The sequence below is a fragment of the Bicyclus anynana genome, chromosome 8 (assembly GCF_947172395.1).
Source record: "Bicyclus anynana chromosome 8, ilBicAnyn1.1, whole genome shotgun sequence".
Classification (NCBI taxonomy): Eukaryota; Metazoa; Arthropoda; class Insecta; order Lepidoptera; family Nymphalidae; genus Bicyclus; species Bicyclus anynana.
The window spans coordinates 16,132,106-16,155,886 of NC_069090.1; the positions used below are offsets into that span (position 1 = coordinate 16,132,106).

General features: G+C 34.8%; 1 protein-coding gene across 2 annotated transcripts in view; it reads left to right on the forward strand.

Annotated features, from left to right (window-relative positions):
- Positions 1-23,527, forward strand: part of LOC112045923 (rho GTPase-activating protein 9) — a 56,322-nt gene extending 32,795 nt beyond the window's left edge. The window contains exons 3-13 of one of the 2 annotated variants that reach the window (XM_024082314.2): positions 859-991; positions 2,492-2,706; positions 3,818-3,964; positions 5,358-5,470; positions 6,370-6,484; positions 7,298-7,412; positions 14,395-14,532; positions 16,974-17,149; positions 18,355-18,493; positions 18,971-19,076; positions 19,539-23,527. In XM_024082314.2, the coding sequence (XP_023938082.2) occupies positions 859-991; positions 2,492-2,706; positions 3,818-3,964; positions 5,358-5,470; positions 6,370-6,484; positions 7,298-7,412; positions 14,395-14,532; positions 16,974-17,149; positions 18,355-18,493; positions 18,971-19,076; positions 19,539-19,740 (1,599 nt within the window). In that variant the 3' untranslated portion in view covers positions 19,741-23,527. The remainder of the gene's footprint in view (positions 1-858; positions 992-2,491; positions 2,707-3,817; positions 3,965-5,357; positions 5,471-6,369; positions 6,485-7,297; positions 7,413-14,394; positions 14,533-16,973; positions 17,150-18,354; positions 18,494-18,970; positions 19,077-19,538) is intronic. The other variant, XM_052882761.1, reaches the window with a different exon arrangement.
- Positions 23,528-23,781: the final 254 nt, after the last annotated feature.

Sequence of the window (23,781 nt, forward strand, 5' to 3'; positions counted from 1 at the left end):
TGGTCTAACTAACTAGACCAACGAACTTATACGGGTTGGAAAGTCCTGGGTTTGAATCTTGGTCCAGTGGTATGCGAATTCGGATCTAAGGTCGGACTATGAAAGACTGAGTTATAATTTCTTCAAAGAATTTCTTAGTAGTTCTTTTGACGGCCTCCGTGGTATGCGCAGTGGATTTACGAGACGGAGGTCCTGGATTCGATCCCCGGCTGGGCCGATTGAGGTTTTCTTAATTGGTCGAGGTCTGGTTGGTGGGAGGAAGCGATTTATCGTTCCGGTACGATGTCGTGTAGAAACCGAAAGGGGTGTGGATTTTCATCCTCCTCCTAATAAATTAGCCCGCTTCCATCACTAACCATCAGGTGAGATTTCTTCAGGAAACTTTATCAAACTGGGTCTTGAATAGCTCTTAGTGTAGGTATATTATGTTTCAGCCATCTGGTAAAGTAAGCCGGCTAATTGGATATTGGACCATCATAGCTTTGGAAGCTAGCAGGTTTCCAGAGTCCATAGCCTTAGGACCCAGGGTAGGACACTAGGACCTGACAAACTTTCTACTTTCCTATAATGAGATACTAGTGACAACTAGATAGAACAGAACTAGGTAGAACTGATGACAATTTAAGGCCCATCTAACGATCTACGATCGATGATTAGCAAGGTATACGAGTATGTCATTATAGGATAGTAGAAAGTTTGTCAGCTTATAGTCCTACCCTGGCTTCTAGGTTTTATATCGATGTTGCTAATGCATACTTTGGTTTATCAAAAGAGTTATGTTACCTTTGACGATGTATTTGAAATTTGAAATTCGCCAAAAGTGCATATTCATGATCTCGTTCGTTGTACCGTTGTCAGGACCGGCTGCAGGACGTGCCGGACCGCTCGTGGAACTGGTCGCCGACGTCGGAGCGCAGTCGCGCGGACATCGCGCGCAGCTTCAACAACTCCAACTGCGAGAGCCCGCCGTTTTGGGCGCACAAACGACTAGGTAACTATTCAAAATCAATTCCAAGTCATATTTGTGATAAATCAAGAATATCATTGAAACCTGTGGAAAACAGATTCCATCGAGAAGAGACGTCAAGAAGCTCAGCAGCTTATACTACAGCCTTTATTGATGAGTACTGTTTAGCAACAAAGAAATTAGAAATTAAGGTAGAAAACGCATGTCATTTCATAACTTATTTATTTCAACTATTATTTTAAACTATGTATGGTTTGCTTATAATATTACATAAAATATTTTAACAATATCTAATTGTTCTAAGCTAATCAAATTTATTTTGATTAATTTAAGAACAAGTTAATTATAATTATTATTAGGTGTGTAATGACTAGTGATTTATACCCTCATTTTTAATTTGTTTGTTGGTAAACAGTAGGTACTCATTCAAATAGGCTGGAGTGACATATTTTATCCTGACAACCCGTATTAAATAAATAAAAATAAAATCTATTTATTTCAGGTCGTTGACCCATACATTGTTATTACCTTATTATCTACGAGTATGTTAGTGTCAAATACAAAATACTAATACTAAAGAGAACAGACCTAAAATTCATTTAAATATCGGCCCCAACTTACTGATACACCAAATACTATCAAAGGGATTTCAGCCAGTAGCGTAGCAAGTTGATAATATCATGGAGGTTAAAAATATTAATTACTAGTGGACGCTTGTGACTTTAGACGTTTGTCCAGCCCTATCGCAAAATCCGGTTGATACTACCTAATTGTAGCACTTCACCTCTACAGCGATTGTTATTGCAACGCAAGTGGACTGAATCGCCTCAACACTCTGGTTGATTTGGCAACTATATATCCTTTAGACCAAAACCCAGCAACGGCAGAAATAAGCGTGGATTTAGTACCTCAATTCACTGTGTCGTGTCTGCTATACTATTCAAAGACAATAGCAATGGCCCTCATTACACGACAGAGGCATTAATAACCATTACAACACGCATCTATGTAGTAGGTTCATACGTAAAATGTAGGATTGATTGCATATTCGCATCTACTTGAATATATTATTGGAATCGTTCACCTTCACCTGACTAGTTACTCATTTTTCACCCAAGAATATACTTAATAATACTTTATATTATACGCAAGAACACAATTTTTTCATACAAGATACTTTTACTGCAACGTTTAGATCTTCTTTGATTTGTGTTTTTGTGTTTTTGTTTAGAAACTCCTTTGATTTGTGTCAAAATACCAACGTATTCAATAGGATCGGATCCCTTGTAACACTTTAAAAACCTCCACAAACCTAGTCAAGCGCTTCTATCTTTTGTTCAATCTACACTTTTGAATTAGTGATGTCTAGTTGAGATTTGACAAATGTGTTTAAATCAAAAGAAGGTACACCTACATAATAAAAAAACAAACAAAGTAACAAAGTACCTATTGATCGTATCGTTAAAATTTCGAAGCCATCAGATTCCTCATATGAAACACTCAAAAATAATTCTCTTTTTCCAGGTGGTTCAACAGAAAACTTTCTGGCTGTAGCACGGAGGCCCAACCATCTCCAGCTGCCGCCCTCCTCATCAGGCGACAGTCTAGATGTGGAGGTCAGAGAGAGAGAGCCGGGGGCCAAGAAGGAGAGGAAGTCCAGGTCCATGGTGGCACCCAAACAGAGGCCCAGGCCACCAGTGGTCACCAACCCTAAGATATTGATGCACCCACCTATAGAGGTAAGCTAGGAAGTCATCATTATAATTTTCAACCCACGGCTCACTGCTGACCTCAAGTCTCTCAGAATGAGAGGGGTTAGGCCAATAGTCCACCACGCTAGCTCAATGCGGATTGGCAGACTTCACACACGCAGAGAATTTAGAGAATTCTTAGGTTTCCTTACGGTGTTTTTCCGTAACCGTTTGAGACACATGATATTTAATTTCTTAAAACGCACATTACTGAAAAGTTGGAAGTGCATGTCCTGGATTGGATTTGAACCTGCACCGTCCGGATTCGGAGGCAGAGGTCATATCCACTTGGCTATCACGGCTCACAGCTAGCTAGGAAATGCTTAATCATTATGATCATTGTCAGCCGGTGGAAGTCCACTGTTGAATATAGGTACCTTGTAATGACTTCTAAACATCAGTCTTGAGCCGCTTACGTCAAGCGTTTCTCTCTAATTCACTGAATGTTATCGACCCATCAAGAGAGGCACAACACTGGTTTCCTCTCTGTGGTCGCCTTTCCAGCACCTTGGGACTCCTACGTCGGCTCTGCGATTTATGTGTTGCTTCAGTGTTGCAACTCGTTGAGCTATGTCGGTAACACTTCTGCGGATTTATTCAAGTGTGGTAGTATTATTTAGGGCGTCAATCAACTACTTAATGGAGTCAATTAATTGGTTCACAACTCGTCTATGATATCTCAAGGCCACATGAATTTCTGGGTTTTATCACAGAACAAAAATCACTTATGGTACTTATGATATATAAGCGGGGTTTTATACTGTCTATCCAAAAGTCTGAAACGACTTTGGGCATTTTTTGCCAAGTAGGGAACCTATAGACTAATTCATAGGTTCTCTACTTGGGCGGTAACGCCCTCATGTGGGCGTATATGATTTTAAGAGCACGAGAAGCAGGCCCGAGGTGTAGAAGTCTCTGAGAAAATAATCACGTTTCTAATGTTATTATGGGTGGTAGGTTTAATTAATTCCTTAATCCTACACCCTAAGGTCACATGTCCCGAACTCTGCTCGAAGTTTTTCTCTCGACCACATGATGGAACCGACCTTCGAACGGGAATCCATGGAAAGCTAAAATATTCGTCTCTATGTAATTCCAGGCGCCAGTAATATTAGAAGGGCCGGTGAAGCGCACCAAGTTCATGGAGGGCGGCAAGAAGAGCAAGAAGAACTGGACGGACAGCTACATGATCCTCACGCCGAACAAGCTCAGCTTCTACAAGGATCAGCGCAGTTATGAGGCGACGGTAAGCTTCTTTGCTTCAATTGAAAATCACAATTTTATAAGGAGCTATTTTTATTACCTTTAAAAAATGTTCATAAAATGATTTATTTATTTTGCTATCATCCGCGAAAAGCCGACGAACCCATGCGACAACGTCACCCAGGTCCGACAAAATACTCTCTACGTACGTTTCACCCCGAAACCGGAGCATCCTCAGGAGATGTTGACTCTACAAAGTGCAATTTCACGTTGTAGAGTCATCAACATCTTCGTCGGCTTTTCGCGGATGATAGCAAAATAAATAAATCATTATATAATCATGATGAACTTCCGCAAAGTGACACCTGCTTCTATCCAATATTTAAAAGAAACTAATGTTTTTCAAGTAAAATAAAAATTATAATTATTGAGAAACAGTGCAGGTCTTTCCTCCTTTTTATTAAAACTTTATAATGTAGAGTTTCTGTGAATTCAGTCTGAAGTGATTCAGAACGGATGCACCTAATTGTCTTGTACTTTTTTGTTGAGACCAACGTGTAATTTGTACAATGTTTGTTGAAAAGTTTATAGAACTTTTTGTGTGAAACTTAAAGCCTATAGCTCTCTGCCTGCAGGGTTCGGAACTCAAAAAAACTCACAACAAATAGGTATTCGTTTTGTTATCACCTTTTCACATTATTATAAAAATATAGCAACAGATAAACACTGACCGTCGTCTATATGCAAAGCATCAATTTGCTAAACATACAAGGAACACGTTCTAAATGTGACGTAATAATAATAATAATAATAATAATAATTTATTTATTCATCAGAAAGCAGGTTTACAAAGATTACTTAAATATAATAAGACCCTGACACTCTCTACCATAATAATTTGGTGTATGAAAAATTTAAATAGACTATGTATAATCCTAATTTAAAAGCAAACAAATAAAAAAGAAAACATATGTAATAGCTTATACAATTTAACATTTTAAGATTCAATGATTATGACAAATGTAACTCAAAACTACTGTGACAGATAAAATAAAATAATAGTCATAATATATACTGTCAAAATTATTAAACCTTGTTAAATTTAGTGCAAAGTCAAGTAATTATTACCAGTGAAATGTTAAAATGTCAATTAAAATTATGTCAAAATATTTATCATACGTCAAAAAAAAAAAAAAAGAATATCATTAAAATTTGTAATTTAAATACTCATTTAAGTTATAGAAACATTTATCCATAAGCATTTTAGAAACCTTACTCTTGAAACTATTTACGTAGTCGCTGAATGCAGATGTAATGTTGTTAAGAAAACCTTACAGCGGCAATAGTGGATGTCCACCGGCCTAAAGATAGTGATAGTGATGATGATGATGATGTTGATGATGATGATGATAATGATGATACTCGTATTGTTCCAGAGGTTGCTAAAACCGACCAACACGCCGCCGAGCCCGACAGCCCCGCGCGCGGAGCTAGAGCTGCCTCTACTAAACGCGCACGTCGTGCAGTGCATACAACAGCATACTAGGAGGTGATTGACTATCCTAAACATATTTCAGTAGCGTAACTAAAGACTTACATCTGGCAATAGCCATTTATGCCTAAGCGACCATCGAAATATCTTAGGTCAATATGATATATGACAAATATATATCATTCGATAGCGGCCCTACCGAAAATATCTCTTTCATTGCGATAGGACGAAAGAGATGGGACTGGGACTATTCCGCCGCCATTGACACTTCTCTATTTCTCTTCATGATATATGTCTTTGGTCGCGTGTTAGGTCTACTGGCCCGAGAGCTCGAATCTGAATTTTGGGTGCGGGGTCAGCGGAATCTCCCCTGGAGACTCTTGACACTCTTGCCCCGCCGTTACCACAACCGCTGACAGAACCAGGAATAGCGGGGCCACCGGGGACTAGGGGACTAGGCTATGGGCTTATTTTTGGCTTTATCCATGAAGGTTGATACCCATAGAATGACCACGCTGGGCATGCGGGTTGGTCATTCGCAATCCTAGACTTCACGCAGAGGTGCTGCTGCCCGACACCGGTCTGTGATACTTATGAAGTCTAGCTGAATTGAAAATGTTATACCGTCATTTATCGGTCGCCAGAGCCTCGTCGGTCCATCTGCAGGGTGCACCACGAGCAAGTGAGGTTGGCAGTTGGGGAGGCTGACTGGTATTAGCCTCCCCCTTACACCCCATTTACTGATATCATGGATAAATGTCTGATATCATGGATATGAAGTGTAAAACTGACGCTAGCAGTAGAGTAGAGCCTCCTCATTTTTGAAATTGTTTAAAATGCCAAACAGCCCCGCAAAAAGCCAAATCAGCCCAGCAATGCCTAACGAGGCCCCTTTTAGTACGAAGCCGTGGGCCCAGCCAGTCAGGCTACGCCACTGAACGTGCTTTTCCCCTCAGGTACATGCGGTCTCTGCTGCTGACCGTGGAACATGATCAGTATCTACTGCAGGAGTTCACTGAGGAAGGTGCCATACGACTCTTGAAATGCATACAGAATGTCATATATAAACTTGTGAGTATTTTAGCTTCTTGTACATCTATATCCCTATTAGTAAGATTCTGCTGTCCGTCCGTCCGTCTGTCACCGGAATGTATTTTATGAACCAAGATAGTTAGACAATTGTAGTTTTTAGCCGTTGAGTTTATGACAACATATACTAATTACTAGAAATCACTTCCGGAGGCGCTTCCACACAAAAAACGTGATTTTTTTTGCTTGTTTTTGCCCGTTATTGATAACGGTATCACAGGTAGATGCTTGATATTTGACACTGAATATTAAATTACATTATTTACTTTAAAAATAGATAATTATGCCAAAATAAAATTATAATTATGGAAATTTGTGTGTACAAATGTACACACAAATGGTGATCTACTTTGATCAATTACCGTGGGAATATGAGTATAAAAAAGCCTATGGTAAAGAAGTTACATTAGTGATTAGTTTTGCCTGGCGGGAGGCTTCGACCGTGACTAGTTACCACCCTACCGACAAAGATGTACCGCCAAGCGATTTAGCTTTCCGGTACGATGTCGTGCAGATACCGAAAGGGGTGTGGATTTTCATCCTCCTCCTAACAAGTTAGCCCACTTTTATCTTCGATTGCATCATCACTTACCATCAGATGAGATTGTAGTCAAGGGCTAACTTGAAAGAAATAAAAATAAAAAAAGTGATTTTTTAATTAGTTAAATGTTTTCGGTGCCTATTTACTCTATTAAAATATTAGTATAAAAAACACACTACACGCTTAATTGTTTAGTTATTAAGGCTATTAAGCTGTTAGACCCACAAAGCGGTAATAAGGTACTTTCTTCCCAGGGCCCACCACCGTTGGACGATCGCCCCAGTCCGTACCAAAGTAGCAACACAGACTTAGAAAGCCTCGGCCGAACCCCGCCGGTGTCGCGACACGCTACAAGGAGCAAGCAAAAAGGTTTGTACTACCTTCACTTTACTAACACTTATTTTAAGTACTGATATAGTATGGATAGTGTGTTAGTTTTTTTTTTCAACCGTATTCCCTATTTTTAGCAAGGGGTTTATTATTTTAGCGCCATCTTGTAGAGCTTTGAAGTACCACTGTATCTTGAGATATTACTACGAGATGGCGTTGCAAATTGCTGATAAAGACCCATGAATTTACTGACCCAGTGAGGGTGTCGCTGGTGTCGCGCATTTACTACTCAGATCAATTATAAAAGGACCAGCTTCGCTAGACATTTCCCCTCTGTCAAAGTATAAGATCAACGATATAACGATTTTATTAAAACTTTCTATAGAATCGATGATTTCATTATTATCGTTTTCGTCGTGTAAAGATCTCCAAAAATGACGGTTTGTGTAGTTCAATGTGTAAGTTTACCTCCTCTCAAAAAATGACAGACAATTTTGTTGGTGAATTTGGGAGCGATACTGGTCCATTTTGTAACTGGTCTGAGGTTTTAGTATAATGTTTTGCAAAATGGCGAACTCCGTGACGTTAGTTTTAGTGTTAGCCACCGGAGGGTCAGAAAAGTTTGAGAAAAATTATAATTTTTTTGAAGAGCAATTCTTTAGCAGCGTTGAGCACCTTTTTTGGGATTGGTAAAAAATTATAAGCTCGCGACAGACTCACGTGATTCTAATCAAAAATTCGCAAGACTTCGACCGCTCTATAACCACCAAAATGTAAACTCAACCGGCGCTAACTCATGAATCACGTTGCAAAATTGGTACCAAAATGACTGTTGTTATATACACCGTTCGTCCAGTCCGATTACACTTTTCGTACACATTCACCAGCTTATATAATGATTTATTTATTTTGCTATCATCTGCGATGTTGACTCTACAACGTGCAATTGCAAAGTCTTTGCAATTGCACGTTGTAGAGTCAACATCTCCTAAGGATGCTTTGGTTTCGGGGTGAAACGTACGTAGAGAGTATTTTGTCGGACCTGGGTGACGTTGTCGCATGGTTTCGTCGACTTTTCGCGGATGATAGCAAAATAAATAAATCATTATATAATCATGATGAACTTCCGCAAAGTAACGCCTGCTTCTATCCAATATTCACCAGCTTACTCTTCAAGTGATGCGTGCGTAGCTCTCCCTCTCAACGTCCGTTCGTCTCGCCCGATTACATTTTGTGTAACTCATTTACCAGATTACTCTTCAAGTGAACCATGCGTAATAGCTCTACCTCTCAACGTTCGTTCGTGTCGCCCGATTACACTTTTCGTAACACATCCACCAACTTACTCCTAAGTCAAGCGTGCGTAATAGCTTTCCCTCTCAACATTCGTTCGCCTCGCCTGATTACTCTTTTCGTAACACATTCACCAGCTTTCCTTTCAAATAATTCCCTAACGATTTCTAAATATTCAAAAATGCACAACGTTAATCAATAGCTTAACGGTAAGAGCGGTCTATTGCCTATTGGTCTTTGGTCTATTGTCGTACCCACTCTTAGCACAGTCTTTCCCGACTTTTCCGAGGGGAACGGGAATATTGGTCATATTATAAAAAATATGGCAAATATTCTTTTTAAGGAAAAAAAAATCTTCAAGTTTTCACTTCTTTCGGCACTCTGAGTGCTTACCCGTTGTTTTTTGTTCGCACCTATTGGACTTAGATGCGTTAACCAGATATACCTTACTTTAGGAAGGGTGTAAGTTTATTAGCCTTTGCTTCTACTATAGGTAGTAGTTTGACAAAAACACGAATACACAAACATACATATGGATCCAATACCGAACCTCTTAATGAAGGCGGTTAAAAGTTAAGTATACATAGAAAATAAATAACAGTCCACTTATTATTATTAATTATCCATTTGGAAATACAAATAAACTGATAATTCTGAATTTTGGATATGGATCTTATAAAGAGCGACACAAAAATATTGAACCAACTTCTTCGTATCGCAACGAAGAACCGAGCTATTGAAAAACTAAATTCAAACCTTTTTTAAAAAAAAATCACATAGGAAATCTTGGTCGAGAATTCCAAATATCCAAAATTCAGCTTTCTCCGTTCATTTGCTTTTCTAAGCTGAATTCTCCGACATAACGACTGTAGTATAAACCAAGTCCAAATGACTTTACATCAGATGTGGATGCTGCCTTAGAATTAATGATTCAAATATTTATTCAATTCAACATTTATGACTATTCAAAAAAAAACTATAAGTGTTGTATTCCCAGTTTTCGTTGAGATATTACCAATGACGAACACTTCCCGGTAAAGTGTTCAATTAATATTAATTTTTCCTCGTTCAGTTAAATGTCATGCCATGATGTAGTCATAGCTATGCCAGTTAATGTTAAGTTACTGAGTTTTAAGGTTTAACTGCGAATTAAAGTTAACTTTATACAAATTATGAGTTAAAAAGTCCTTAAGATAGTTACCCATTCCTTTGGGCTTAATGAAAACCTATAAAATAAATAGAAATTATTAATTTACATACTGTTTTTGTGTGTTTATCTAGTTCTAAATGATGAGCACAGAGAAGTTTTCAAAATCTGGCATTGTTTAAAAAATTATTGAATATTTTTTTTTATTAATTTTATTTAAGTAATAATTATTAGCCATTGTTTTAACTTAAGATTTAAATAAGTGTTATTGAATATGTTGTGAGTACATAGTTAGTCATACGTTACAAGTGATGTTGACCTGTGGATGTGTGAATGGAATCAATCGTCTGGATTCAAGTAAGATAATTATTACATTCAATTCAATTAAAGATACAGAAAATATACCGAAAAACATGTAATCGCGGACGACAACTGTCCGCGATTACATGTTTTTCGGTATATTTTCAAAATTAGACCTCATTCAGTCTAGAGTAAAAGATATTGAAAAGTTCTAATCAAAGTTGGTAAAGGTCCAAATTAATGGAATAAAATTGTTTTTTTTTTCCGTTACATCCATCTAACTAAATCTCACCTAATCCGAGATAATTCAGATTCGATTTCACATTGCGAAGGTTCTATTTATTGATAAAGATTTGGATATTTTTAGGGTTCCCAACATACGTACACGCGTACAAAACGGTACCCATAAAAGATTACTCGCGTCTGTCACAGTAAATTTTCTCCAAATCTACTGGACCATTAAATATGAAAAAAAAAACTAAATAAATATGAATACAATAGAGTTGAAATATCAAATCCTATGACACAAATGCAAAGGTGTGACATAAATAGTCGATATCGAAATATGAGGGTCACTTTAGAGAGGCAAAATAAAAAAAACTGTTTTTTTTTTGCAAATTGCACTGTCAATCAAATAAAAGAGGTAATTAAGGGGATCTCAAATATATTATTTAAAAAGAGATAGTTTAATTTTATGATAACCTAAAGTAGGTACATTTGAACTTGTTAAGTTTATGCTATTAATTGCTATCTCAGATAACTGTTCGATATTGCGGTCGTTTTGTCAGTTATCAGATAACGTGCCTTATTGATATAATTTAGATTATTTGTCAGTGATACACTAACCAGCGGTCATCACACTGGATCCAATATATCGAAAAAAACAAACGGTGCTTTTAAAAAAAAATCCAATTTTTTGCAACTAAAGTGAAATACAAGTGAAGACTATAAACATTTTTTGAAGGGAATTTGATAAAAAAGTGTTGTGGATGGAAATAAATGTGCTTGAAAAAACACGAAATAAATATTTTATATAAAACTCTTGTGGAATTTTGTTTACATGTTAATAACTATTCTATAAACAGTGGATGAAATTAAATTGAGTCACAATATGATTCTCGCGACGCGATTGAGAATTGTTTTCCAAAAAAAAACTGTGTTTTTAAACATTTGTAGCATTCTAATTATGTGCTAAATGAACAGTAATTTAAAGACACCTAATAACTGATTCCATGAATGACTTTTTAACTCAATTATATGATACGAGTACAACTTTCCCTAAATAATTTTACGTACATAGTTTAACAACATGTTACAAATTACCTATAATTTAGTCAAAAAAATATTAACTAAACTAAAATTAACATATTAAAAAAATACAGTAAAATTACAGTATAAAAACGTGAATTACATTAATTTTGATTTAGATTACTTAAAAATACACACAATGTGTTTTGTTGAGAATAAAATGCGAATTTGTTGACTATAAGCGGAACTTATTACGAAGTGCGTTAAAATGTCGACTGGGATGCAAAGTGACTGGATGTTCTTACAAGGAATACACTTCGAAGTGAATATGAAGAGTAAACGAAGCCCGACCGAAAAAAGTCATTCGTCTTCACCGTCGAAGCTGAGAAGCTTCTTTGGATCCCAACATTTTACTTTTGTTAAACGTATGAGCATTTTCCACTTAATTTTGTTTAGACGACGTCTTTGGCATAGTTCTTGTAGTTTTCAATATATTCCTGCGTTCTATACCCAACTTGGGTCAATTTTAGATTTTATATTTTCTAAATTGGCTCAGGTCTGCCATTCTATATATTTTTCTTATTCTGCTATATATTTTTCTAGTTTTCGAGCGTTTGCGATCGTAGAAAGAGAATTGTCATGCCACTTGGCTACAGGGACTGGTATGGTGTTATGTATCCATCGTGGATTGTTACTACTGTGCTGGCCAAAGTACCGCCAAGAGCTTTAACGTTCTAGTATGGTGCTTCGTAGAAACCGTCAGAGGCATGTAGTCTTAACTCTTCCAAGTAATCTGCTTCCATCTTATCTAGACATCATCGTCAATTAACATCATGATAAATTAAAGTCAATGTCTAACTTGGCATTCAATAAAAAAATATTGGCACAGTGGTATACGCAGCTCAGGATCATGAATTCACTATACCAATCTTCGTTATACCAATTTCACGGTATAACATGATAAATCGGACGAAGATAGTTTTCCAAATATGGTAAAGTGTTGACGCAATTTGTTTTACTGAATATTGCGGCATTTCTAATTATTGTAATTTATGATTTATTAGAAATGATGATCAATGTTACACTGACATAGCAACTCGCCCAAATACCTGAAACTTCATCGTTAATCACTATACTAATAGCATTAACAACTGAGTCTTAGGGCCATAAATCATTTCTCTATATCTATCTCGCTTGCACTTATGGGTCTTATGGAGCCGTCTAGTGAAGGGTGTAACAATGAAAGACATATTATCGATAAGTAAAGTTTATTATCGTATCTTGTTCACAAAATTAAAAAAATTAACAATATTTGATTTAATATAATACATATTTCATATTATATAATTATTAACTAAATAAAATTAATCTTCATCTGAGTCTTCATCATCAGAATCTTCGTCTTCTGCCAAATTTATTATATATTAGTATCCATAGTGCGCAACGAGTAACACATGAATGTATTTATTTAATTGCAGTAAACACATTTATAGCAAAAAAAATACGCAATGCAATTACATTAGAAACCGACCAATCAGAATCGTCCAAATCATTATTGACTCATCATTAGCACGTGCGCAGGTAGCCGTTTATCGATAATTAGGGTGCGCAGGTAGGCGCGCTGCACATTCCTATCTTTTTTGACTTTTATGACCGGACGACTCAGATGATAATGCGCATACTATAATATTAAAAATATTCTAGGATTATCTTAATACTGGTATGGATTTTACTTAGAGACGATCTCAAAATAGTTAGTAAATTACAAACATAAAATTGATTAAACTTTTTTAACGTTAGGTAATTTTTTTCATTCTACATTGAACATAATTCCTAAAACTGATGACTATCTAAACGATTAGATAACAACCATCCAATGTAACTTGTAAGTGCTTGCGTAAAATATCGCCTAATATTTATTTTGATATTCTCTTTTTTTTAATTGATTGGGAACTTTTCGTAATGTCTATGGAACTAAACGCAGTTGCTTTTATTTCCATATGTTTATTGAAAATCTGTACTGAAGCATAGATACGCTAAACATATTCGTCAATGGTACTTGGGTATCTATCTTTATCGATGATACGGTACTTTTATCATTAATTTTTATCTTTAACGAATATAACGTCGATACTCGATACAATAAAACTATTACAGCCATATACGTAATATTAGACATCAAAAATTAAATTTACTGTAGCACATTTTTGTTTTTTTTTAACACTTTCAATATTTTCTAACACGCGTCTATTTTGTGAACTAAGTAATGTGATTAAATGAACTTCGTATTTTTCAAATTTATAACTATGAAAAGAAAAATGTTATTCCAAATTTTTCGTACAAGTGTTTTGAAGTAAAAGAGTCACCAAGAAAGGTAACGAAGTTTTGGTTGCTACAGATTTCAAATTGTGTTTGTCTGAGTTATGGCTAGCAAATATTTATGTTTCTACCGTAAAATTGATGTTTTATTCTCCTGTTATCAAAATAGAGTATGTGGTTTTTCATAGTCATTTCAATTGTCTTGTCTTATTTCCAAACACGGTGTAAGGATCTATTTATATTAACGTTTATTGTATTGCATTAAAATCAATGTCATTTTATTTTGTTAATTGCCAACAGTGAATAACACTCTTATCTGTTTACAAATTTAACTACGATCTTCTTTTCTCTACTTTTTCTAATAACCCCTTTAATTATTATACTAAATATATACGACGAATCTTTATTTTATGGGATATTTATTTATGTATTTTTTATGGCGCAGTCAAGTCTGGTTGAGTAGAATTTCTCTGTGTGTATAACTAACGAATTATTTTTTAATCTATTTACTCCAGTTTCGTTCTGCAAGTTTATAAATATATTCAAACTCTGATAATAATAGAATGGACGAAGTCTTTTTGTTTTTGTTTCTAATTTGATTTATTACTAATCTCTTCATCGGCCTTGACTGTACTAAACTCCCGCTTCCTTTCTCTATTGTTTAGTGTTGTTCTAACTTCTTCCGTATTACTATTTGTGTATTGTCCATTTCAGCCGGCGGTAGTAGCAACGAAGATTTGAGCGATTCCACCGAAGTTTCCATACAGAGGTCCCACGTTAGAAGTAGGCTTAGAAAATTCTTCGCCAAGCGGCCCGCCATGGAGGTCCTAGTCAAGAAAGGGATCTATAAAGGTTCGGTTATCAATATTATCAAGTAGATTGGGAGAGCTTGTGCTGACGTAGAATATATTGCTCACTTAATTAGTTGCACTTTATTTTAGAAGCTTAACATAGATTTATGGTGTTTGCAAATGGTATTTTTGCATTGAGATTGGATTTTTATAATTTTAATTTTACTTTAAATACTTGGTACTTTTGCTTGATTATCATTAGCGTCATTCACAAATAATAACATCAATAATTATTATTATAAATATAAATGTGCGTTTGCAAAATATAAAATAAAAAAAATATGATTAGATAAATAGGATGTCTCTACTTCTTAAATCACTTACTCGTAACATCAAAAATTCCATCAACTTATTGTTTATTTAGTACAAACATTTAATACACATTTTTTAAAAGTACAAATATTTAATACACATTTTGTATATTTTGTGCCATACATGCTAATATTTTATAATATAAGAATTTTCAAATTAATAACTAAAACTTAAATAATTTAATATTTTGTAAATAAAATTTTATTTTATGTTGTAAATACACTGTAAATAAAACAAACATTATTTCATTAAAACTTTAAACTAAAACATCGATGTTATTAGGATAAGTCATTATTAAGATAAACATAATTGAATGTCAAATGAATTTAAATACCTATTTATTCCAACCTAACAAAAATAAAACTTACCGTAAGTAAAGTTTAATTGAATTTCGTTCTGTATAAAGTTTGAACTCTAGAAATTAATTTTGTATTAATCTTGATGTTTATGTGAGCTTCCCTTCGAAAATTCGAAATTCATTCATTTTTTGAGGGCGAAATGCTGTTAAAAAATTTAAATAATTGCTGAGTTTAGTATGTGTTTTTGGGAGTGTTTTCTTGAGTGATTTTAAATTTGGTTTGTGATTTTGTTTAATTAAATACTTGTAAGCTTATGTGGTTTGGCCGTTTCAAAAACATGCTATTTGAGTTTGAATTTAACCTTGGTTTTTTTTTAAATATAATTTTATAGCTTTTCCAAAAATCAATGATTGCATGGTTTTCAAAAAAATATTTAAATGATTTTGAATTGAACAAAATAGTTTCTGTCACAAGATTTTTCTATGGATTTTGGAATGATTGTTTGGAAGTTACGGATATTATAAAATGGTGAGTTAATCAAACATGTATCATAGTGTGATTTTGTGTGTTTTTAAGTAATTTTGTATATAATAGAAGTAGTGGAATTTAGTTGGTGTTTTATTTTTTCTTTTAAAACCTGTCTTTTTCCTAATTTTTCCGTAGCGGTGGATGGTTGTTATTATTTTTTTTTTATATTAAATTAACCATTTTTTTTTTCATAATATTATGTATGTTTTTTACATACATAATACATATTATGAAACAAACACGATACAAATACATACTAAGTAAAATGTGTAATTATATTGGTAAGTACTTACCATAAATTCAAGAGTCGGTACGGAGGTATGTACCTAATGTGTATAATCGTCATCAACCCATATTCGGCTCACTGCTGAGCTCGAGTCTCCTCTCAGAATGAGAGGGGTTAGGCTAATAGTCCACCACGCTGGCCCAATGCGGATTGGCAGACTTCACACACGCAGAGAATTAAGAAAATTCTCTGGTATGCAGATTTCCTCACGATGTTTTCCTTCACCGATTGAGACACGTGATATTTAATTTCTTAAAATGCACACAACTGAAAAGTTGGAGGTGCATGCCCCGGACCGGATTCGAACCCACACCCTCCGGAATCGGAGGCAGAGGTCATATCCACTGGGCTATCACGGCTCAATGTGTATAAATTGTGTGTAAATATGTGTATAATATTACAATATAAAGAGGGAAGATTTGATTGTTTGTTTGCATTGTATAGGCTCCGAAACTACTGAACCGATTTGAAACTTCACTGTTAAGAAGCTACACTATCCCCGGATGCTATTGGCTATATCTATTTTATTCCTGTAATCTTACGGGAACGGGAACTACGCGGCTAAAACCGCGTGACGTCTGCTAGTTTAATTTAGTTAGCGAGTAGGTAGTTTATTGTAAATATTTTTGATGGAGTCTCATTTTTGTGCAACAAAAATGCTTAGTGTTTAATCTGTATTTATTAAGACTGTTACGTCATTAAGACTTACCGTTTCCTTCCGTACCTATCTATTAAAGTGTAACGTCACAATACGTAATTCCCATATTAATGAAATGTATTTTTAGTATTTTACCTACTGAAATTGGTAATAACAATTAATCACAAAACCACGAAATCTTGAACCAAGTTGACAACAAATAAAGCTTGAATAGTGAAGAACGCACATCCGAGTCCTCGAATGCGTGAGATAGGTTTTAAAGGATTGTATGTATCTTATACCTTCAGGCGTAATTGTAGTCTGGTACCTTACACCATAAAAAATTCTTCACATATTTCATAGTGCCCTGACCGTTACAGACGAGCCCGTGTTTGGACGCAAGTTGGAGGAAGTCTGTCCGGCGTCCAGTCCACGCGTGCCTGACTTCGTCCGGGCGTGCGTCCGGGAGATCGAGAGCAGTGAGGAGAACATGTGCACCGATGGCCTGTACCGCGCCAGTGGCAACCTCAGTCAGGTGCAGAAGATAAGACTCGAGGTGAGGACGTTACCCTGACATGTCAGGCGATGGACGGTGCCAGTATCGTCAAAGAACATATTGGCGTTTGTCATTTGTGTGGTGTTGCATCCAACCAGCTCCAATCCAAACACACTCCTAGAAAGCTATACTCCGCGCCACGAAACAAGTCTCGTAGACGCGGCGCTAATGTCCTAATGGCATTGTTATTCATATATTTGCCTGCGTGGCGCAGTGATATGCGCGGTGGATTTACAAGACGGAGGTCCTGGGTTCGATCCCCGGCTGGGCAGATTGAGATTTTCTTAATTTGTCCAGGTCTGGCTGGTGGGAGGCTTCGGCCGTGGCTAGTTACCAACCTACCGACAAAGACGTACCGACAAGCGATTTAGCGTTCCGGTACGATGCCGTGTAGAAACCGAAAGGGGTGTGAATTTTCATCCTCCTCCTAACAAGTTAGCCCGCTTCCATCTTAGACTGCATCATCACTTACCATCAGGTGAGATTGTAGTCAAGGGACTCTTGACTACAATCTCACCTGATGGTATCTTCTTGTAAAGAATAAAAAAAAATGTAAAGCGCTGTCATTGACAGCGACTTCTTTCGTGGCGCGAAGTCTAAGCTATACTAAAACCGAACTGGAATTAATCAATGAGGATTAATATCGCAATTATTATCTATCTATATTAGGTTAATATAGTAATTTTATGTCTAATAATAACAATTGATCCTGAATTAATGACATTAAATTTTATTTTTGGAGGTTAGAATTATTAGGGAAGGAAGGAATTTAAGGAGGTTAGAAGACAATACATAATCTATATTTATAAAAGAAAGTCGAGTTTGTTACAACACTTATAACTCAAGAACGGCTGGGCCGATTTTGCTGAAAATTGGTGGAGAGGTAGATTAGAACCAGAAGAATGAAATATGATACTTATGGTAGGTGTAGAGGGGTAGGGTTGAGTAGGGTATGGTGGGGTAGGTGTTGAGTGGGAGTATGGTAGGGTAGTTGTAGAGGAAGGGTTAGAGAAGAATAGGATAGGGGTAGGGAATGAGTCAAAGCGAAGTTTGACCGGGTCCACTTTTAAATAAATTAGGTATGAAATGACATGCGATTTGTACCTTCGTTTTTAATTTTTTTTAGTGATAAACAGTCCAGCTCGACTTGGACTTAGTATAGATCGGCTAACGATGATGATCAACAAAATATAATTACTTTTCAGATCGATCAGAACAATTTGGGAGTGATCGAGAACAACACAGACATCCACGTGCTAACGGGCTCGTTGAAGCTGTTCTTCAGAGAGCTGAAGGAGCCCCTCATCCCCTGCACCTTGTTCGACAGGATACTTGCAGCTTGTTGTAAGTACAGATCCAAATCCTGAATTCATTCATTTTAAGTAGGCATAGTATACTAGCACGTTTAAACGTCAGGTTTTGTTGTTATTGTGATAAACTTAAGTAGTCTTGAACTTAAGATTATTAAATACAACATTAATGATATTGATATTGAATCTATTATTAACAATTGCTAGCCAATAGCTAACAAAATGAAGTAGTTAACTTATTAACTATTTGTTACGGACTTTGTGTATTGCAAGCTCATAAGCTTTTTAGCATATCAGAAATAAGTTGTCATGGTTATTTATGAAGATAACTGTTATCTTAAAAAAATAAACTGTTTATTGCTTTACTTCTTTAAAATCGTTTGTTGTGTATGTAATGACGTAACTTGTGGACATATTTACTAAGACATCCTATTCACATTTTTAATTAAAGGAGAGATTAAAACAATTTCTATTATTTCGTATTACAGTAATCTGATGTTTTTGTTTACAGCAATAAAACCTAGAGAAGCGAGGGTAAAAGAGTTTCAGAGCATAATACAGGCATTACCACAATGCAACAGGGACACACTCAAGTTTCTACTGGAGCATCTTTTGAAGTGAGTGTTACAACATCAACGTTTATTTTGAACCCAGAAAATGTATAGATATTTTGTGATATAACCTACTTGCATTTATTTAGTAACAAAAAAAGTCTATCTTAAACTTCAATTTAATTTTATTCAAAATAGAATAACGATTATGGACTGTAGTTACAATTGAACTAAATTGAACAAGTATGAACCTACAAGACCTCCTTGGGGAACACTTATATTAATATTCATATTTTTATTACCAAACTCGAAGAAATGATATTACTGTGCTGCCTAATACCGTTATAATGCTAAATACAACTCAGTATTGTTAAAAAGCTAGACAGACTTATATAAAGCTTTTGATCTACTACATCAACAAAATTTCATTTTATTTATGTTATGTTTGGCCTAAGATTAATGTTTAGTTTATCATAGCTGGGTCGATTTCAGAGATTTTTGTAATTATACTTCATTTTCTGTTTTCAGAGTTACACAATACAGTGAACGTAACAGAATGCACACTGCAAATCTGGCAATAGTGTTCGGACCCACATTACTGTGGGCACCCGCCGAGCAAGCCCACAACATAGCCATCGACTACATACAGCAGAACAACGTGGTGGACATCTTACTCAACGACTTCAAAGACATCTTTGTAGAAGAGACAAAGGGAAAGAAGAAAGCGTGAATTCGTAAAGTCTTACATCCTGGAATTTAGACTGTTAAAAATTAAAATATCCTAAACCTCAGAAACGGGCTAGTTTTTCGGCAATATCTAGAGATTGTATAGCCGACAAGTTGCTCTATAATCAGAACAGAGCTAAGTCTACGAAAATAACATAATTGTATTATGGTATTTTCGTAGATTTAGCAGATTGCAGTAGCTGATTGTTGAACATCGAATATAAAACCTGTTTTATTTTTTTTTTGCTGGCATTTAGTGAGATCAGCAATGTTTGTAGCACTTATACTAAAAATATATGTAAAAAGACATTATTGGTTCGTTTCGACTGAGTGGGGAGTAGCGAAAGTGCGCGACCAATCAGATGAAGCGATTTAATGATCACGTGATCACTCTGGTATCTGATTGGTTTGTATCGTAGTTCAGCTCCGTTTGCCTTTATTCTCATCTTTCAAGTACAGAACCTTACAATTTCTTTATAAGGTAGCATCAGGAATACAACTTTTGGCTTTTTATTATTGTGCTTCATAGGTGAGGATTAATAAGTTCTAAATGCAGTGGCGCCCTAAAAGGATATTACGAAATGCCTAGATGTATGATCTCTCTTATACTTAATGTTTAAAAGACATAACTCTTTACCTATTAGAATTAAAATAAAGTGTCTACTTTACTTGACGGCATAATGAAAGTTATTTAGTGCGTTACGTGCAGAAACGTCATAATTTTTATTGTTTTACTCTGTAAAATTATATTTGCTTTATGTCTCAACAATACAACAGTTGCTAAAATGTAAAGGTTCTGAGTGCCCCCTATTTGCACTAATTATCAATTCTAGGGATTCCAATTAGCCTCAGTTATCCCTAGAAGGGACAACTGAGACTTATTGGAATAAGGGGTTAAGTCATGGTCATGGTGAATATTATTTTAATATAAAATCAATAATTTTAGCACTCAACTTGACGTTCAAATATTTTATGAACTATTTTTATATTAAACAAAAGTTATGACATCGAATAATGTATGTATGTATATATAAATGTTGTAATTCATTTGGTAAGTCATTCGTAAACATTCACGCATTGTGCTTGTATAATCGATGATTAAACGCAAAACGTAACACCTTAGTGATTAGTGCAAGTCCTGAGTGTACGGGCTCAGTTTCAGCATATTCCTTGACTTCTTCATATTCATAGACACTACAAAAGCACAATCTGTGAATGAGTTATCGCCAGGTTAAATTAATTAGACTATAGCAATTATGACGTTTGTGCACTATACATGTTTTAAGCAAACTATACTAGTAGTTTGTTCGTCCAAAAAGTGAATCGAAGTTGTAGGTGTGCGTTATGGTTGTAAGCAATATTGTTATGGAAAGACTGCGCGAGGCTCTAGGGGTAAATATTATATAATATATTTAAATAAATAATTATATTATAAATAGAAAGAATACAGTTATATTTACGCGTAGTTTTAATGGAATATCGACGGACAATCTTTATTTACGTAAGGGACAAAATACTTCACTCATAGAAAATATTTGTTTTAATATAGAAATAAATATCAATATTGAAAATAAAAGTTACAGAGATAATCCGTTTAACTCAGTCATCGGTTAGTACAATGGAGCTAGTTAGGATAAGAGGAAAGCGAGAGAGGTGGGGGCGGTAGTACGTGCGCATGAATGATTATTTAAAGAAGACGCTCCAGGCTCAAAAGGGCTAGAACCCATTGCCGAAAAGACAGTTATTAAAAAAAGAAAATGCTTACCGCTCCCTGTATCGCGCAGGCGATTACTAACTAATTTGCATACTTAATTAAATAAATGTGTCCCTTGCGAAATAAAACTTCGAGTGTCGATATATTTTTGTGTAAAAAATAAATTGAAATATATACATAATATGAAATTTAAATCTGATTTATAAATGAACACCATTATTTTGGGGCCAAACCTGTATAATATAATCGAGTCCTACTGCGTAGAGTAGTGCCCTATTGTCTGTGACAGAAACGTTGTAAATACTTCATGTGTTTATTACAAGAATTGTAAGCTCCACACATTGAAGCTATAAGTGTTTGAAATAAATAATATAAATCGTATTAATCCAATACAGGTTACAAACATAGTAACAAAGTGATCCTCAAAGCAACTTTCAATAACATTCATATTTCTCACAGAGATTCACAGGTCTCGTATTCTACCAAAATCGATTTATATTTTATTTCTGATAAAAATATACAAACAATGAACATAATATATTTTTATTAGTGTTTTGTATTATATTTTTTTATTTTATTAAAATTTAAAATAAGACAAATAAACAAATGAGTGAAAAAAGTAATATACATTTGTTTCAGAATAGTACAGTTTAGTTTTATATTTTTGTGATTTTAGGCGTCTTATCTATCTTTACATACATATTATCAAGTTTGTGCTCTTAAAGGGCTTTTCCGTTTCATGTCACAGACAACAAGGGCCTAGGCTTAAAGCCAACTTATTTTCGTGCCTTAAGCAAAAAGGCCTTGTAAATAGTCATCATAGATGATTTTATCAGTTTGTGATAATAAATATTTGTTGTTGTGTTCTTAGTTTCTCGTTTTGTTTATAAGTTGTGTACACAGTAACCGTTCCATACATTTTTTTCCCCAATTTTGTTGTACAGCGTTACAAGATTTTTTTGTGTTATTTTTACTTAAAAACTTCATTTTTAACATATTTTAGTCGATCAAATTAACGCTGAAAATCTAAAATTTAATAGTTTGTGAACAGAAGTTGGGGGAAAAAATGTTATTGTGAAATAAATATCAAATTGCTTGCAAGTAAACATCTAGTCCTGTTTCTTGGTTACTGGACTGCTGTGAGTCGAAATATATCTTTTTAAAAGCGTATACTTGTAAAACTTAATACGTTGTATGGGATTTTATTAGTAATCTACCATAACTACTATGGTTTATAGGTGCCGACAAATTAGTGTGGTCTATGATATGTATTTTTTATTTGGGTTATTAAACAATGTGCTGCTACTAATAGATTAATTGTTTACGTCAATAATCATTACTTGTTAAATTAAATTAAAGTATAATTTATCGAAAATATTTCTCTTGATACTGTATACTGTATATAAAGAAAATGTAAAAACAAGTCCAATAGTAGTTTAATTAATAATAATTAAAATAATTTTATATATTTCCATGATTTTGAATAAGTTAATGAAACACATAATACACGTTGCTTAAAAATCATGTGATATAAATTAAAATAATTATAGAAAGTAATTTGATGCAAAAATGTAGAATTATTTATTTAGAGGATAAATTATTTTTTTAATTCAATTCTTCCTTTTTAATCTGGTGAAAAAGAATTGTATAAATTTAAATGCAGATACGAAGTGATACAAAGAACACATGTTTAATACATCCACGATAAAAAATACATTCATGGCCCCTCACACTTATAAATCGGGGTTCTGATTGAATTTATGACAAAATTCGTATCTATACGCATAGAATATATGTACACTTGTACCGACTCGTAAATCTATGTCTATACGGTAAATGTATTTAGCGTCAAGTTTGACACTTGTCAATATTTAAGATCAGGACCCTGTTGGGTGCACTAATATAACATAATAAGCTAGGAACCAAAGTTTTGTATTTCGGCTGATGGTCACTACGTCACTGTATAGATATTGTGTATAATAATATTAAATAATAAAATAAATAATATTTTAACGCCAATAATGCTTGGAAATAGAGAAAAATGACACGAAATAAAAATTAAAAATTACTTATTCTATGTTGATTTGTTTTATTTTCATCCGCTGTAAAAAACAATTTTTAGTCGATCGAACTGATTGGCTTTTACAAGTTATGGTCCGCTGTGTACCTTTTTTTATTCTTTACAAGTTAGTCTTTGACTACAATCTCACCTGATGGTAAGTGATGATGCAAACTAACTTGTTAGGAAGAGGATGAAGATCCACGTTTCTACGCGACATCATACCGGAACCGTCTTTGCCGGTAGAGTGGTAATTAGCCACGGCCGAAGCC